An 18,524-nucleotide genomic window follows, 5' to 3' on the forward strand; every position below is an offset into this window, starting at 1 on the left:
TTTTTTTTCGGCTGTGGTTTCATGCGCCGCTAAGAGTTCCGCCTTCGAAGCCGGTTTCCTTCCTTATTGGTTTAGATGCACTGTGCAGTTGTTTTTTTCATCTTGAAGGCCATTGCTTATTGTTCGAGTGCGCTTAACTATTCAATTATACCAATGGACCGTTGTAAGGAAGAGTAGTTAAGTGTAAACGGTTTTTTTTTTACTTTAATCGAATTTTAACTTTTGGAGCTTATCGAAGCTTATAGAATATAATTACTCGTAATATCTGGATGCGGTTGTTTTAAATATTTTTTTCGTATTACTTCTTTTAATCGCAGTTATATTTAATTTTGAAAGGAAACATTAACATTATATCGTTCTTCCCTTTTCGCGTCTCATGGTAAGCAGTATAAAGCTTTATTACTCATAATAATGTTGACTCACAGCGATTTGGAGTACGGACCATATTACAATGGCTGCGTATTTAGTAACATTTCATTGAAAACACAAAGACTAGGTACTATTACTAAGTATTATGAAAAGACAACTAAATATGAAAGAGTTGAAATAACAGAGAAATAGTATTGTCTATTAGTTACAAAGATATTAGTGTCTCATATGAATGATGACAAAATGACTATAATCTCAATTGTTGCCACACGTTTCTACTTTTACTGGTTTTTGTTACCTATTTTATATAAGTTAAGACAAGTATAGTCAAACAAGGATGTGTAGCCTAGTGTGTAAGGCAATGCCGGTATGGGATCAGGCAGAAAATATGTAAAACACACATGGACATAGGAAATGGCATAAGATTTAGTTTCTCTTTTGTTATACCCGCCTGCTCAGCTATTAGGTCTGTAAAACAATTAATAAAACTATAACAGCTGTCAAATATTAATCAATGACATTTTTGGGCAAGATGGCGGACCACGTCACGTGTTTCGCGCCAAATTGTTACTTTTTCTTCCATGGTCGTTGACAGTAAAAAGCACGGAAGTCACGGCCTATGAGTTTTTGGACATTGTAAAGCTGTGCATTCAGAACGATTTTAGTTCATTGCCAATTTTTTAGTTTTGCTTACTTGTTTCAAAAAAACGTTTAGCAAAAAGTATAGGATTTTAAAGTGACATAAAGACCATTCTAGTCGCGTACATTCGTTCATCGCGAGAAAACGATTATTTAAAAAACACTGATAAAAAATGCGAACACTGAAGTTTACGATCCACTCATAGTACTACAAATACTAGTAAAATAAGTCTCGTAAAATAATTATCTATCTATCTATACTATTATAATAAAGTATTATATAAACACACATTTCTTTGTTGCCTAAGATGGCAACAGTTACAGCATATTTTTAAAAATCCTTTATTTAATAAAAAGCCCTACACTTTACGTCATGCTTTAGGCTATATATTTTCACGCCATTAAACTTAGAGGGTAAATATTTTGGATAAAAACCCTAATGTGGGGAAGAGACCATAAGTTGCTGCCAACATCAAGAAAGAAAGATTGTTGAGTTTTCATGTCATGTCATTTTGACATTTGCTATTGATAATTTGACAAATGTAAACAACAAAATCAAATTTTTCATAATTTCATGCTGATGAAGCCGCACGGGAACAGCTAGTTTCTTATAAAGAAGAAATATTAACATAGAAAGATTTATAAAAACAAAGCAAACTCAACACAAACTTGGGAATTAAATTATTCATACTATTATATAACATTATCAATTTTACTATGCAAAAAATTCCGAAGGTCAACATGGACGTTAATGAATTAAAGTCACAGATAGAATCTATCAAACTTTGTCGATCGTGTGGCGGAACATGGCGACAAAAACATTGTCAGTTGACCGTGACCGTGGCGCCGAGTGCCGGATCTAGAGCAATGCGCTTGCGCAACCAGCCTCTATGCTGACGAACCCACGCTGAACATTGTCAAACTATTCTTGTAAGTGTACATAACGCTGCTAGGATATACATAAATTAAATTTAGAATCGACAATCTACCAAGTGCTTCTCAAATTCAAATTTTTCTTAGTTTAAAATGTCTTTTTTGCTTTTACTGTTGTGTCATCTACTAAATGTAGCTTTACTATAAAAGTCTTATTTAAGTAATCCCAATGTATTTAAATTCCTTGATACCAGCCTGTTAAAAAGTGGTAAATTAAGTTTTTCGAAGTAAACTTGTCACCTTTCGATATCCCAAACTCATTAGCGTAATTTAAGCCAATTAATTGGAAAAGTAAAAATAGATTAGGTCACATGAATGTCAAAGAGCAAACAATATTTCAGCTGTGGCAACACTAGTTGAAAAATAAATTATGTCTGAGCAAACATTTTTTTTTGTAAATTCAGCAAACGCAAGATAATGTCTAGGTTCTTCCCGTTTCATTCTTTCTCAATATTATTTAACTTATTTTCTAAATGTAACTATTTTAGCGTGGTTGCAGTATATCTGATGACATAAGCTATCCGTAACATTTGGTTCAAAATCAACAATCCAAGATCCCAGCACATATGAATGTTTCAAATGTCTTCTAACCGGCTGTTGAATATTGAAGGAGGCGCGGCTGCAAGCAAACAGCGATCACGTCATGCCTCCACTCCAACGCGCAAGCTTCCGCGTATTCCGTTCACTTTCACTGCGACCGCGCGGGGGACGCCAATGGCCTGCCTTAACTGTCACTGTACTACGTCTTCACCACATTTTAGCTATTCTAAACTCACCACTATCACCAACCAGCAAAGCCCAAAGTACCGCGTGTTGTCGGCTGGTTTTTTTATTGCCTCTTTTGGAAATTATCGTGTTTGGACTTAATCTCGAGAGTTGTAGAGTCGGTATTGGTATGTGGCGATAAGGAAACGGCCTTGAAGGCCGCACATACGAATAATAAACGCTATTTACTTTCTATTGCGGTCAATGGTCACCGTTCGTGACTGGTATTTCGGTGTTAGCTTGTTTTGTCACAGAACTGTTGGTTGTTCTGATCTTTGTGTAACATTTTTGTTTGTCGCTCACAAAATTTTGACATTAACTAAAATACGTCAGTATGGTTTAAAGAAAGGCTTCTAATCCGACAAACTATTGCGTCTACTTTCGAATACTGCTTGATTGGTGACAATGAGGAGAAATGTATAAAATGGTAAAGGTGAACCATGATACGAGCTGTATTGCCGATTGTGAGAGTAATTTAAAAGAATCAAATATAGCTACATGAATACAAAGGAATACATGTTTATATAAATGAAAATTATTATTCCTTGATTATTGAAAAAAAAAATAACCCCGATAGTGTATATATCTTTTGATCCTCCAAAGAATCATGAAAATCAAGACTTTACAGTTTGGTCAAGCCTTTTACGCTTCAGAAGGTAATTATGGAATACACACACATATCCGCCAAAAAACTTGTCTCCTGTCAATCAGGCAATTAGAACGCAAGTCAATAACGTAAAATGTAATAAATCACGAAAAGTAATGATATAATCATGACTTTCGGTGATTTCGTACGATTCGTAAATAAAGACATCGCAGCTCGTTCGTTCGTGCACTTTCACTCGCCGCTTGCTCTACGTGACCTGAGCACAAACCCGCAGTCTCGCACTTAGATTCGCAGATTGAGATTTTTTTCACTTTCTTCGCTTTAACAATCTATAATACATTCTAAAGAATTTGATCTTTCTTTGTGCAATACTTCCATCTTGCCCGCAGTGGCGTTCTGATTTTAAAATATCTCCAATTTTCATTGATTTAAACTGGTTTTTCAATTTTTCAGACAGGTTTAATAACTTTTTAGGGAAATTACAGATTATCGTAGAATATTCTTATCTTTATAACGTAAGGTCCACATTTGAATATGCAACTTCAAGTACCAATTTGAAATACCGTAAATTTAAAATGCTCTCTCTTTACACAAGCAATATGTTATATTTTGTAATTTACGGGTAGAGCTTTTCCAAGTTTATCAGGACTATGCACAGATTGATTATTATTGCAGTCACGTGCGCTTTCCGCCTCGTGTACCACGGCCGCATCGCAGCCTTCTATCTTACGAAACCTATAGATTTTCCTTCCGTTCGACTTGTAATAGTCCTGGCGCAATCGTAATAGTCCGTAACTAGACTCGGACGATGGAAATATAACTCTATTGTTGGGATTTAGAGCCTGAACTGGTTTTTTAGTGAATTTATTTATAATGCCTTAAATTTATTGTCTTCGTTTATTGGTTGCTATTATAATACATAAATTAATACTAACCCTGTATTATAGTTTTGGTAACTAAGATAGTTACATCGATTTATACAAGAGTCTTTGAACTAAATTTAGCTATAATTTACATCAACTAAACAATCTTAATACTTGTAGAATATTGCGCTACTTGGCTACATATCTTGGCCCTATCGTATTCGTATCATTAGATAGCGTCGTGTCTCCAGATTTCCATTGCTATGTTGGTAAGGCCGCGGGTCTGCGTCATGTCTTCCTGGTACTGAAATAGTACGGCTATAAGCAGATATCAAGCGATGTCACGGGCCGGGACACTTGGCTCGAAGATACCAAGGCGAAGGGCGTTGGGCGCTTTACTATTGCGTAATGTCAACATACCATTTAGATTTGTTGATTATATTCGTAGTTGTTTTGCACGTGACTGTACTATTATTTTATTACCCAGGTCGTTAGACAGCAACTTCTTTTTAGTGTTAGTCTGAAGGATTGTATTTCTAATTTAAATGTATTGTATTGAAATCTAATTTACGTTGTAAATGTATTGTTCCTGTTTCTATCTATGAATAGTCTGTTTGCTTTTGCTTTTGTTTCCCGCAGCGCTGTGCGGCTTCTAATGGGTCTTGATGAGTCCCCGGCACATGCGCTACCATTGGGCACAATAAGTTGCGAACATAAACACCAATCAATATCAATCATTGACAGTCAATACATAGGAACATGAGTTTAACATTCATATATCTAGTTTTCATATAACTTGCAGATTCTTCCCTTAGTTTCGATAGTTTTTTCGATAGTGAAATTATATTCAATCAGAGAATTTGTGTTTTATTTTCGGTAATGAGGTCGAAAAGGTCTTTTGTATTTTAATTAGTTTGAATTCTGTTGTTTTTAAAAGAAAACATAACCATTATTAAAGAGAAAAATATCGCGGAGATAGGAAATGTAAACATTCATGCGAAGTAAACAGAATCATTTCCATTATAATGGTAAGGTCGCGTTGGAATAAACAAAAATAAAGACTGTTTTAGTAAACATCGGCTAACCTCGAGACTTTGACTTAAGTAAAACAAACAGATTGTCCGCTTTCTTCGTTGATTGCAGTTGCGACTCGTCTGGCCCAAACAATGGACACAATGGAATGCCTATCTTTTCAGTTTCAGGTTAAAGCGTCGTCGAGACAGTATTGTGTGACAAATGATAAGGCTTGTGAGATACCATGTTGGGATGCTTAGTGAACTGCGAGTTTTGTTTCTACATTAGCTTTATTTGCCTTGATTGTGTTTTGTTTCCATGTCCTGCGTTTTGTATTTCAAGTTGAATAAGCTAGTGAAATAATCTTATAAGGCGAGATGTGCCTACACCTGCATTGTACTTGATGCAATTGAGCTCGTCTCGACGGTGATTGCTAAATTGCCTGCATCAATGTTCTTCCTACAATGCTGCAGTTCCCACATACTACGTCATCGCTTAATAAATCTAGCATTCTTCTATGATTTGTCTATGTTCTATTTTGTTTCATTTAGTCAATAGTTTAGTATAGATTTATATACATGTTATATTCAAAATTCCTAATGTAATATTCAAACAGTCGCGATTTATGGTCGACTTTAAGACTAATGTATTTGTACACAAGGTTTATTATCGGTCGTGAGATCGTGTAAGGTACGACAAGTGCAGATATTGGAGCAGTGCCCTCACGACTGCGGCGCCTCCGACCTTGTGCGAGAACAACTTTCCACCCGGAACACTGAGACGCCATTTTTATTGACACTGAGTGGAGACTCAATTTTATACGCTATGCCCTTATTCGGACCTTGATTTTGTAATAAACACTCGCAAGTTAACGTCTCCGTCGCTTCTGTAATTCTCCGTCTGGCTGTATATAATTTGAATTGAAAAACGGTAATGTGTTGTTGTTAACATGTTAGATGTTTGTGTAATTCCTTATATTTTTACAATTACGCATTTGCAATAGGAAATTGTGTATTTCACTAGTTTATGATAATATACAAATGTAAGATCAAATGTTGGTTATATTTTGGACGGCTTTGATAAAACTGACGTCCGGTTTTTTATTCTTAGAAATCGCAAAAGGTTTTCTTGTATATTACAAAAAAGGTTGTTACTGGTTATGGGTTATTTATAAAGGTACTACCTACTACTGTAATAAAATATCCGCTTGAAATTACCTTTACATTTTAGTTAATGTTATAACGTAATTTTCCTTAGTCTACAGTGATTAAAGTATTTTTTTTAGTTTTCGTAGAAGCAGTAAGAGATGGAGATATTCCTGTCGCATTGGACAGGGGAAAAACATCACACCTATATATAAATATGTCGAGATCCGCGGAACCTTGGCTGGGTGCTTACAAATTGAGTCGGCCCGGTACGAGGTCGTGTGCGGGAGTGTCTGTGTTTGTGTATGCACGTGATTGTGTGTGTGAACTTACGTGTGTTTGGCGTCGGGCTGATTGAATTATAGGTCAGTACGGATAAACGAATTTATCTGTCCTTGACATATTAATCCAGTTTATGATACGACAATCGTCCGATGAATTGGGGTGAAGTCTGAGAAGTGCTAGTTGAACCATTGTGTAAACATGACGCGGTTCGTACCAACTATTTAACAGTATTTATTTAACATTTTCAAAGATGTTTTTCTATGTAACATAAGTAAATATACCATTTATTCGTTAAAAGAACTGCTGCCATTATATCTAACATTGTGCCTATTAAATGTGCAGTAAGAAAACACTAAAAAATCTAGTTTTCTGGCCCGTTTTATCCAAATGATACGCAGCAGTGATTCGCTTTTATATTACTAATCTAAAAAGTATTTTAATCAAACTCGAACAATGTATTTTTTATGAAAAATGTTCTACTAGATAGAACACTGTATTTCCCAGAATAAGTTTTTACGATAATTTACTGGTTTTTAGGCTGTAAGACACTTGTAACTAGTTATTACCAATTTTGTGAATACGCAAGGTCGAAGTTTATCTGGCACACTCTGGAGTGTTTAAATCAGAAAACTAGACTAAGTAACTTAGTATGAATGAAACTCATGTACAAGCTGTTCAGTGATACGCTTTTCTCGATTTCCTTTTCAAGGTGAAGTAAACAAACCGATGTGAGGTTTGGAAAACGAAGGTAAATAAGGATAAATTTGTCACTTTTCGTGATATTCGGAATACTTATTTATCATAGGACCTTGCTTACTAAAGCGGTGTTTTTCCACCTCACGCGTTTCGATATTTTCCATTCAAATTAAGGACATGCTGGTATTTACCAGGAAAATAATTAGAAATGTTACCAGTCGAATATGTTCAGGCTTTTTAATGAATAAATTACACGATATTAGACAATAGTTTATCTGTGTAATATAATAATATTTTTTTTATTTCAAGCCTAAAAAAACAGTTTATAAAATTGCAGGTCTTTTATATTGTTAGTAACAGAACAGAATATAATTAATATTGTACAGTTACAAAATTCAGTGTACAGAGTGTAACTTTAGACAGTTATTAAGATATCAGCAGTCTTGTCGGCTATCATCTGGAGAGTGATATGAATGCGGGATCAGTATTATATGAAGAAATAAATTTTTGGTTTATATTAATTAAATTGCATTTAAATCCTTATTTCCAAAATGTGTACACGAGTATCTAATCTACTAGTCATAATTCATACTTACTCATATTATAAATGCGAAAGTTTAGATGGATGGATGTTTGTTAGAGTTTGTAGCCTAAACTGCGAAACGGATCTCAATGAAATTTAGCATTGATGTAGATGATAGTCTAAAAGAACACATAGGCTACTTGTTTTTTTTAATACCACGCGGACGGAGTCGCAGGCCAAAGCTTTTTAATATTATAAGTAATGAAATACACGCGAACTTACCAGATTCTTTGGCATTTTCTAACAATGGAAGTACTGTTTACATCTGAACACAGTAGGTGGCACTGGAGGACTCACAGCACTAACCTGTAACAAATATCTATGTTAGTTAAGTTGCTTTAAAGTTAGATTTGTTATCATGAAATAGGAATACTTTATTGATATTATCATATTTGCTTAATTTTCTAATAACGTAAAAAAAATAAGTAAAAGGCTGTATTGCTTGTATTTTAATAGCACCACGACTTTGTAGTTTTGATTAGAAAGCTACGTTACCAGTGAGTAACATAGGCTATATTTTTAAATTTCACGTGGACGAAATCGCGAGCAACAACGAGTATGTAATCATTTTGTTTGTCTAATGAAAAACGTGATATCAGTATAGAGTTAATCCATATCAAGTTTCTCTTAGCCCTATAATTATCTTTCAATCTAAAGTGAGGTCACAGATGTTCCATAAGTATAGCTGTTATGTATGTGTTTGTAATGTGCGGACAGGAAAGGGGCCGGACCTCGCGGACCCACCGCAATGCCAATGCGTTACCAGGAAAACATTAGCGAGATTGTTACGCACTGAGGTTTCGAACCCTATAGCGTAAACGGTATATGATTGTATTAATTTTATCATATAGTTACTAAAAAAAGAAATAAGGTTATGTACTAAATGCATGGTTTTTGCATTGACAATTTAGACAACCGGATTTGTGTATCTTTGTAGGTTTGAATATTGCTTTTATTTTTACATTATAGTGTACTTCTTTTATTTTGGACTAGTTTTAAAATTCGTGGATTTAATGTATCCTATAATTTTTGCATACAGTAATTTTCCTACGCTCCCGTCTCGTGACGTATTCGATTCCCGTTTGAATTGATAAAATCGTACCGCATACGATATCCGATCTAATGACCTGTTCTGTAAAAGCTATGTTAGTTTGCACGTATTCTGAATGAAGGCAATTTATGCAAGCGCCTTTTACGGGACTCGTTTTTTGTTATTTTCACAGGCCGTTAGCTACGTCAAAGTTATTTTGATTTGCGATTCTAATGATGTAACGGTAAAGGTAAAGGAATAGACTAAAGATGTTTAGTCGGACTTAGACCGTAACATGAACTCAATACAAAACACAACAAATACTCTCTCTCTAACGTCCAGGTTTTGGCCATTCCCGGGTTTCCTTTTCTTTAAGAGGAGAAGCAGGAATTCACAATGATCTTCACCCTATCTTTATTCCATTCTATGTTATGCTGATGTACAATTTTTTCTTTTACATCGAACTATCTTCCCTCATTTGTTTCTGATCTTTGCAAACTATTAATATACTAGTCCTACCTCTACCAATGTATCCCTCCAGACTTATGACTTGTCAATAATTAAATACCTATTATAATAGAACTAGATTAGATAATTTCAACAATTACACGTGATACTTATCAAATGCTATCTGACTCGTCTACCCACAGGTGATAACGCGGGGCGCGACGGGCATCAGGGGCGAGCTGCATGCCAACCTGATCGCTTTCGACAAGCAGTGGAACCTGGCCCTTACAGACGTGCTGGAAATTTGGAATAAGAAGGCAGTGAAGAAGAGGAAAATACCACCAGCTATGGGTATACTATTCTAATTAACAGCAAGGGGTAGACAGTGGATTGTAAGATCTGTGCAGACCTTAGTTTACAAGATGACTATAATGTTTTACTTGATTTTGATTAAGTAAATTAACAACTAAGTAAGGCTTTCCTGTTTCATATATTCTTTGTAATAGTTACGGTTCACAATAATTAATGAATTTTCAGTTGCGTCAGTGGCTAAAGGGACAGCGGCGGCGATGTACCCCGTGCCCCAGGTGACGGAGAAACCTCTAGGTAAGGGTGTGTGGGCGTGCAGGCGGCATGTCCCGCAGCTGCTGGTGCGCGGCGAACATATCGTACTGATCAACTTGGTTCAACGATGAAGGGATAGATATAATTGTTTTGCATAAGTTAGATAGAGATGTAAGATCTGATTGCCTCGTTTTGAATAGCTCGTTGACAAGTGCTGTTTTCAATTTGACTACTTCGAAGCACTTATTACGTCTTACTTGTTATTGTTATAGTACTGAACAAATTAGAATCATAATTACTTGAAAAGTTAATGCACTTGCGAAGATATAATAGAAATAAGATTATCATTATATTGTGCAATATGCATATTTTTTTAATAAAATAGTTTTTACAAATTCGTTGTTTTATTGTTCCTTAATTTAATGTATGTTTTCTTAACTTTTAGAACACTTCTTGTCTAAACAGTCTATCGTAACAGTCTCATACGAATGTCTGAGGATTAATTTAGTGCTGACAGATTTAAAATTGTTTCACGAGCATTTTTTCAAAGAAGTTTCTAGCCAAATGACATGTGACGAAGATACGTGTTGTAGAGGAAAAACTTTGTGAGCAACCCCCAGAAACGTGGGCGTGATTGGATGCCCGCCAGGGTGCGTCGCACCCGGAGAGTCGGCCGTTGTCGCCTCTAATCGAACCCACTAATAAAAATAGACAACTGATATTCATCTCTGAAACATTATCGTAGCACATACATATCAAATAACATTTTTAAATGAAATTTTGCTTGAGAAAAAAATTCTTTCTCCTTGTGATTGCGGCGCCCGGAAATCACATTTCGCCGTACTTGCACCACTTTAAAATTATGATGAAGTGACAAAGCGGTCATTACACGACGCCTCGCGTGATTCCAGTGGGACAGGTTCAAAATATATCGCCAAATATGGTTCGTTTATGATTTTGTAATTGACAGTTGTCACTGGCCACTCGGCCATGTCTTAATTTTTTGTTTCTTCAAAATGACAATTCGAATTTCGAATCGAGATGGCGCGAAAGCGCACGATAAGAGGGCACGGCAGTCGGGCGGCGAAGCGCGAGGTCGACGCACGGTCGCCGGCGGTCAACCGCAGGAGCGACGCCCGCGGCCGGGAACGACGCCGGGGGAAAATGGAAAAACAATCGTTAGGAACAATGCGTAGGCTCGGGACGTTTCCGTGTCGGGGCGCGGGCCGGGGTTTATGGGAGATCGTTTCCCTTTGTAATATCTGGCTCTGTGAACCTGACGTCGCAGCGGTCCACATGGCAAACTATTATTATATTCCAGTCAATGAATAATCGCAATAGTACATTGTTAATTTATAACAGCATTTAGCATATCGAGTGCTCCCGCGTTACAAAACCACACGCACTTGTCCTCGGTTTGAAAATATTCTATGTCCGTAAACGTTTATAGCATTGACATTACGACATTGAATAATGTTGCAGAATGTATTAACCATGAAGTCAAGGATTTTCCATAACCTTAACTGAGACCTTCAGTCTACCAAAAGTCAGAAACATCGCCTACGATGTTTACAAACGAAGTAGTAATGTTCATTTCTATTCTGACCTTAATTTTGACCATCTACAGTCAATGCGGAAGTCAAAATTTTTATATATCATGTAAATAACTCCGTTGTTCTTGAACTTTGCTCTGACTCCGAGACATAATCAGACATTAAACAACAAGGATACTGCGACCTCTTTCAATGCTGTATACTAATGTAATCCGCGAAACTTACTTTTCAATTTTTAATCTCATAGTTTATTACATTATTGAACAGTAGAACGAATTAGAACGTAAGGACGAATACAAAAATATTAAAGGTTAGAAAGAGATGATTTCATATCAGTATCAAATAATGCATTAATTTAGTTTTACATTTTAACGGATTAGGAGAAAAACAAACATTATCACCGCCCAAGAAAATGTACGCACTGAAGCTTCGTTCTTAACCATTGTTTAAACTTTTTTGAACCCAATTTTAGCTTAGCATGTGTAAATCTGAGACAGATTATGTTAATAATGTGCATGGAATGGCGGAGAAAGTTCCGTCAGACGGGCACACAGCGCGTCGCTCTGAGGGTGTATAAATAGTCAGGTTACACAACGCGGGCCGATGCACCGCGCGGCCTGCTCACACCAATCTTGAACTACGGTTAACGCATCCTGAAATCTATGAAGATGTATGAAATGTATTTAAGAATCTTGCGAACTATTTAGTGTCATATATCGACAATAGTAAAGTGGTAACCACACTATTAAATAATACATCAAGGTAAATTAATGTGAATAAAATCTTAACTCCATTTGATATGTATGAAGAAGACAAGACAGTGAATAAGACTGATTAACTAATTGTGTTTAATGTAATTAAAACAATATATTGATGTATTCATTTATTTTAAAAATATTGACGTTGAAGGAAGTGAAGATAACTGTTTTAGAAGAAATGTTACTGTGAAATTCCGAATGACTACTACGTAATTTTTCTGTAGTTTCTCTTAATAATAAACTAATAAGTAATTTTATTTATGTATACTTTTTAACAAGAGAATTAAGTGCTAAAAACATATGAGTCTATATAATAATAATAATAATAATAATATATCAATATTCTGTAAGAAAAAAATTCGCAAATTTCTTTGTTTTCGAGCAAAGATTTCGAAATTTCATTTAAAACGACCTCGATACGCACAACACACGCATATAATTGTTTATAATTTACGGACATCACTTTAACCCACTAAAATTTATCGTAATTACAAATTAAATATAAACAATTCGTCAGATATTACTTTCTTATTTTCTGACACGAATAATTTTCGCAAACTCTGCGATCGTATGTGGAACAGCGCTATACTACAATACTTCGCTGAAACGTAAATTACCTTCAAAAATTTTCCACACTTATTCATTTAATGCTTACAGTTCAAATTATATTTAGATTACTAACACAAAAATAAAGATTAAACTTTGTTCTACAATTTGATAAGTAAATTATTTATTACGACATTTTCAATTTCCTTTCAAACTTAAAAGTGAACTAACAAATTCAATTTTATACATGGTCGCCAGATGGCGAGCAGGCTAGCAGGACATAAAACAACTTTCATGGTAGATGCCCCCATAGACCTACCTAGATTATCGGCTGACGCTACAATTCTGAACTACTTCACTTTTTCAGGAATAACCAAAGTAATAAATATTCATGAGCCGATCATTCGCTTAATCCTTTCCACTTCAGTAACAAACACGTCAGATATGAAACATGAAGCATTAAGGCGCCACGTAAGGCTAACGAGTCGACATGGAGACACTTCCGTAATGTCCGCGGATAATAAATGCACAATGTTGTTTAAATTATGTGCACAGCCCAATGCCGACAACTGTTCTTTTACGCAGAACCTTGATCGTGTGAACTCTGACGTAGGGTTGTGTTTTGTTATCAGAAGTCATACAATAAGATTATATCACACAGTATGATATTAAAAACAAGAGTATTCGGCATTCTTCTTTTAGCAGTGGTAGTGCCCGCTTTAACATCTTAGCACAAATGGGCCAGCACGCCCGGTGTAATACCACGACCACACAGAAGACAGGCGTGAAATGGAAGCAATTCCGTGTTTCGTCTGATGAGTGTGGTGCCGGGGGCCTAATTTAAGTCCCTTTCTCTTTATCACCATTTTCTTATAAGGAGAGGATGGGAAGGGGAAGTGGATTTGACGGTGGAGGAGATGCATAGGAAGGGGAAATATCCTCTTTATGTGCGTCTCCTCCTCCGTCGTATAAGGGTAGTCAACGCATCTGCAATTGCGGATGTCTATGGGCAGCGGTCGCCTCGCCATTTTGGCGGATTCAAGTGGCCGCTTGCTCGTTTGCCACCTTATGTTATAAAAAAAAAATCTTACATATTAAAATAGGAATAGAAAATTTATTCATCCTGTAGCTCTCCAAAAGAAAAATCTAGATAAAGAATCGTCGATATTATTTTCAGAGACACTGTATGGTCTATATTAAAAATGCCAAGATAATGTCACCTTTTATTTCACTCTATTATAATGTTAAGGTAATTAGTTCTTTCTTTTCAAATTCTGCCCAGTGATATCTATTGTTAGAATTACAACAAAACTAACTTTCATGATTGTGATCACAGAACATCCTGTATAACGTCATCTACGAGTAATCTAAGATTAAACTCTGGTTAGCGCGTTGTTGAACCGAGCGGCGCGCGTTTTACTCTTTTTGTATTCGTTCTTGCAGCTAAGTTGGGAGCGGCTTGACCTATTTACCGGGAATAGACTCAGCGGACGCAGGCGATGCCGCGCGCGGGCCCTAGCGCACCACACGCCGCACCGCACACGTGCTGCACCCGCCGGAATCACTATGACTAAACGATAACATCGCTGCAACGGGAAGCAATTTATTGATGACAAGCTTTTAACAGAGCTGCTAATATTTTATTAAAACATTTTTAGTGTAAAAGAAGGCGTTGGTTTATTTATCTATCATACTAATAGATGAAGACGTCAGTAAAATGACTTCCATCACCGGTATAAACCAGAACGAACATAAAAATAAAAGATTGTTCACTCCAATATATAACTTTAAACTGTCGTGGTTTTCACAAATATAATGTTCGTAAGATACGGATTTTTACCACGATTGAATTGTTTTTGCTACCGATATTTCGGCACAGTTGCATGCGCCATGTTCACGGGCTGACTCAAGTGATGCGGTATTGTGAAGAAAAATCGTGGTAAGGAACCCGTATCTTACGAACATTATGTTTACTCCAATGCAAAGTTTATGGTAATGTTTAATAGAGAACTGTATTTCTGATTGGATCGGGTAATAAATGAATAGCAGGCCTTATGGTTTGATGTATGAAAATATGCAAATAGATACAACGTTAAATAGGGTAATTAAAAAAGTTGCTGTGGCGGCTCGGAGTGCGACTAATTCCAGCGGGGAGTGATGCGCGCGGGGGACGGACGAGGTGCGAAAGGGTCCCCTCCGCGCGGCTTCCAGTTGAAGTGCAGTAGAACTAAACTACACTATTATAGTCCTTTGTGAGTTGTGATCTGGTTCGATGCAGAAAATCTCGGTTGAATTACACACTTGATATAGCAAGTGATAAACACCTCACGTGTACGGTGGTACTTGCTGACAAGGCGCACATATTTATAGCTCATTTAATTACATAAATTAACGATTTAAATAATGAAAAGGAATTTAACTAATTAATAATGTCCAAATAAAGATAATATTTCAGTCAATTACATCTGCTAACGGATATGACAGCAGATGATGTATGAAAGAGCAGATCATAATGTGTCGACCCTCCATTAGAATAAGGGCAGGTTGATGAAGAAGTATATTCACGAACATGGTGTTATACGTGTAGAAGTTTGGACAATAATATTACGTTATCTGCGGCGCTACACTAGAAATTATTTTACTAAATTTTAAATGCTAAAACACACTCAATTTATAATTACGTACGAGAGTAAACTTAATGTACGTATGTATTGTAATTTCACTAGTAATCTTGCCATTAGTAAAAAACACCCGAATATAACTAACTCTGTTTCAATTAATTGTTACAAAATGATTCATAATTTAAGACAATTTGACTTGAACGTTCAGCTTTAACATTTAATACTTGAAGCCATACGTATCAATAATAACTTAATTTTCGTGGCCCTAATCACATAAGTTCTTACTTAATAGCTTTGTACGTTTTTATTTGAAATACTTGAAGATTTTTTAATTTAAAAGGATAACTTTTTATATATAAAATTAGTTCATGGGAAAGTATTATTTTTTTGGTTCAGTCTTTGGTGGTTAAATTACCTGTATTTACTTAGAACTTTTTAAGGCTGGCAACAATCACAAATTAGACAGCGACCACCAGGATGTAAATTACCACTCAACCAATCATTCTTAATTTTACTCATTACTTACCAGTTAAGTATATTTAACTTTTATATTTTATAAACTATCATCCCGTTGCCCCTTTCTTAATCTCGCTGCAAAAGCACCCGCTTTTAATAAAATACTTCCATCATTTTACGTCGTCGAGGAGAAAATCGATCAAGGAACCATCCATCAAGTTAATGGAATATTTAATTATGTTGGGCATAAAAAGAAAATTATTACAATGTTTTAATTTACTGGAACTTATTTGTATAGTTAAAGTCAAACAACTATTATTTTTTTAATTGAAAAAAATCGTAAGTCGTATGTTTACAGTTTGTAACAAAAACTATTACAAAATGTTAATGATTAGCATAGAACCTCGATACCTTTTGAGACAAAGGACGTCGCCGAAATTTTCATTGTGGTAACAAAAAAGTGCATGTCAAGTTGACAGGTGACAATGACAGATCGGTCGCCTGGCGACCTTTAATGGCGCGAAATAGAACGCCCGTGACATTCGATGTGGCATTTCAAAGACGGCGGTCGAGCTTGATTTGGGCTTGTTTGTACTTCATTCGAGCCGTGTTCGAGATTCAATTATTTTGATGACTGTAGTTAATCGTTCTTAGTTAGACATAACACGTGGAAGAAATATTGAAAACATAATAACAGTCAGACATAAACTTGGCCTGTTTGACATCTAAGAACAAATTTTAGAGACCAAAGCAAAAGTTAATTTCCAAATAATTTCTTTATGTCCTTCAGATTTATTGATTTACATTTAAATTGATAGCTGAAACGTTTTACTTTCTTGTGAAGAATTTATTAAATAATCTGTATATTTATGAGATAAATGCATAGAATTCGAAGTTAAAACACGCTTTGAATCCAGTTGTCCGAGATGAGTTTGCGACGTGTTTGTTACGTAACTGGTGCGTTACCATTTTCCACTCTCGCTTTTCTCTCGCTCCAACGACAGCCGGTTTGTAGACGAAAATGTTTATGTCATGTTATTCAATGTTTGTTACGATATATGATACTTTAGTTTATTTATTTAACACTATCTTTCGCTCGTGACTCCGTCCGCGCGGAATAAAAAAAAAGGTAAGTAGCCTTTGTATTCTTACTGACTCCGTTCAGCCGTTTAGGATAGAAACTCTAACAAACTCATTTTATATTTGGACTCTGAAAACATCGATACAACATTGGAAATCTAGATTAATAGGGTTGCAGATCACAAAAGAGAAACTCGCAATCTATCTAGTAAGAAAGACCATAGATAACAGTGGAAGTAAATCCGTAACGAACATAAGGAGGCAGGGTGTGGTGGTGGCTAGGTGGTGCGGCACTTTCACCCGCACTTCCTAGCTGCTGATTGATGCACGACACGACGGACAGACAGTTGAATTTCCGCTGTTTTTATGTACATGAAAAACTACATCAATCAACGCGCTTATAATACTAATTATTGTCTTTGTCTAAAGCTAGTTCAGTATCTAGTTTTATAGTTGATTCTTTGCTATTTTGAAGAATTAGATTGGAATAAATTATGTTACGATTACATTCGATTAGATAACAGAAATGAAGTATATTTACATTTTAAGATATGAAGATATCGTTTCCGTAGTGTAGCGGTTATCACGTGTGCTTCACACGCACAAGGTCCCCGGTTCGATCCCGGGCGGAAACATAGTTTTTATCTTTTTGTAAAAATGCATATCTTATTCATTAACGCTAGATAGACCAAGTAAAAGAAAAAGCCTTTTTTAAGGATTGAATTAGATAAAGTAAAAAGCATTTTATTTGTGACTGTATTATGTATTTTACATAATATAAATATTTGTGTTAAATACGGATAATTTAGAAAAGCTCTATCGTTATTGTGTGTCTGGCAGCATTCACGGTGCAACCTCACATTCCTCGCTACATAACGCTGGTAAACTTCTATTGCGGATTCAACGCAATTACGGCGCGCGGCCATTTCACCGCCGCAATGCGTAATCCAACATAACACCACTAAAACTTCATATAAAGCGAACGCAAACGCGTTTGTTACAACGAACGAGCGTTAGAGACTTTGCGCCGGCGCAGTGAAAGTACTTTCGCGCGCTCGCCGCCCCGGTCGTCGACCTTCGCGTGCGATAGGGACAGTGCTCTACATGTGAGCTGGATGGCTACTGTTCTGTGAGGAAAGCCGTGAAAACCCGACGGGCGCAAGGCGCGAAAGTTAGCCCACCAGGAAATTGATCCGATCGTAAAGTTGGGAGCGAGCGATTTTTATGCGTTCACCTTTACGACGACCATAAAGGCTTTATTGTTTACAATATAAACATTCTGCAGTCCACACAGACGCCGGATTTCCTTAAAGTTTTCCCGAAAACGTCTGCGTGACCCGATTACTGCTCTTTACTACAAACATGCGCCTTTGATAGAAAAAACATTGAAGCTCATAAAAGGTAACCTTTTGTTACAAGACCTTAAAGTAACTTCATTTTTTTAATCCTTATTTATTTATTAATTAAAGTTATTTTTTCTTACTAACACCAGGAACGGATTTCTTAATTTTTTATCCAACCAAATGCAGTGCAGCCATCATGCAATTTCAAATCCTCACCTAAATCTGTT

At 36.0% G+C, this 18,524-nt stretch overlaps 1 protein-coding gene, 1 long non-coding RNA gene and 1 other non-coding gene across 3 annotated transcripts in view; 2 read left to right on the forward strand and 1 right to left on the reverse strand.

Moving 5' to 3' along the window:
- Window positions 1–8,225, reverse strand: part of LOC106108137 — a 24,426-nt gene extending 16,201 nt beyond the window's left edge. The window contains exon 1 of the long non-coding RNA XR_001225902.1: window positions 8,122–8,225. This is a non-coding gene — a long non-coding RNA (uncharacterized LOC106108137). The remainder of the gene's footprint in view (window positions 1–8,121) is intronic.
- LOC106108136 (U7 snRNA-associated Sm-like protein LSm11) overlaps window positions 1–10,293 on the forward strand; it is a 24,050-nt gene extending 13,757 nt beyond the window's left edge. The window contains exons 3-4 of the mRNA XM_013289226.1: window positions 9,580–9,727; window positions 9,914–10,293. Coding sequence (XP_013144680.1) covers window positions 9,580–9,727; window positions 9,914–10,071 — 306 coding nt within the window. The 3' untranslated portion in view covers window positions 10,072–10,293. The remainder of the gene's footprint in view (window positions 1–9,579; window positions 9,728–9,913) is intronic.
- A 7,223-nt stretch (window positions 10,294–17,516) lies between these two features.
- Window positions 17,517–17,589, forward strand: Trnav-cac. The gene has a single exon. It is a non-coding gene; the product is annotated as a tRNA-Val (tRNA).
- The last annotated feature ends 935 nt before the right edge of the window (window positions 17,590–18,524 follow it).

This window comes from Papilio polytes, unplaced genomic scaffold (assembly GCF_000836215.1).
Source record: "Papilio polytes unplaced genomic scaffold, Ppol_1.0 DF821845.1, whole genome shotgun sequence".
Taxonomy (NCBI): Eukaryota; Metazoa; Arthropoda; class Insecta; order Lepidoptera; family Papilionidae; genus Papilio; species Papilio polytes.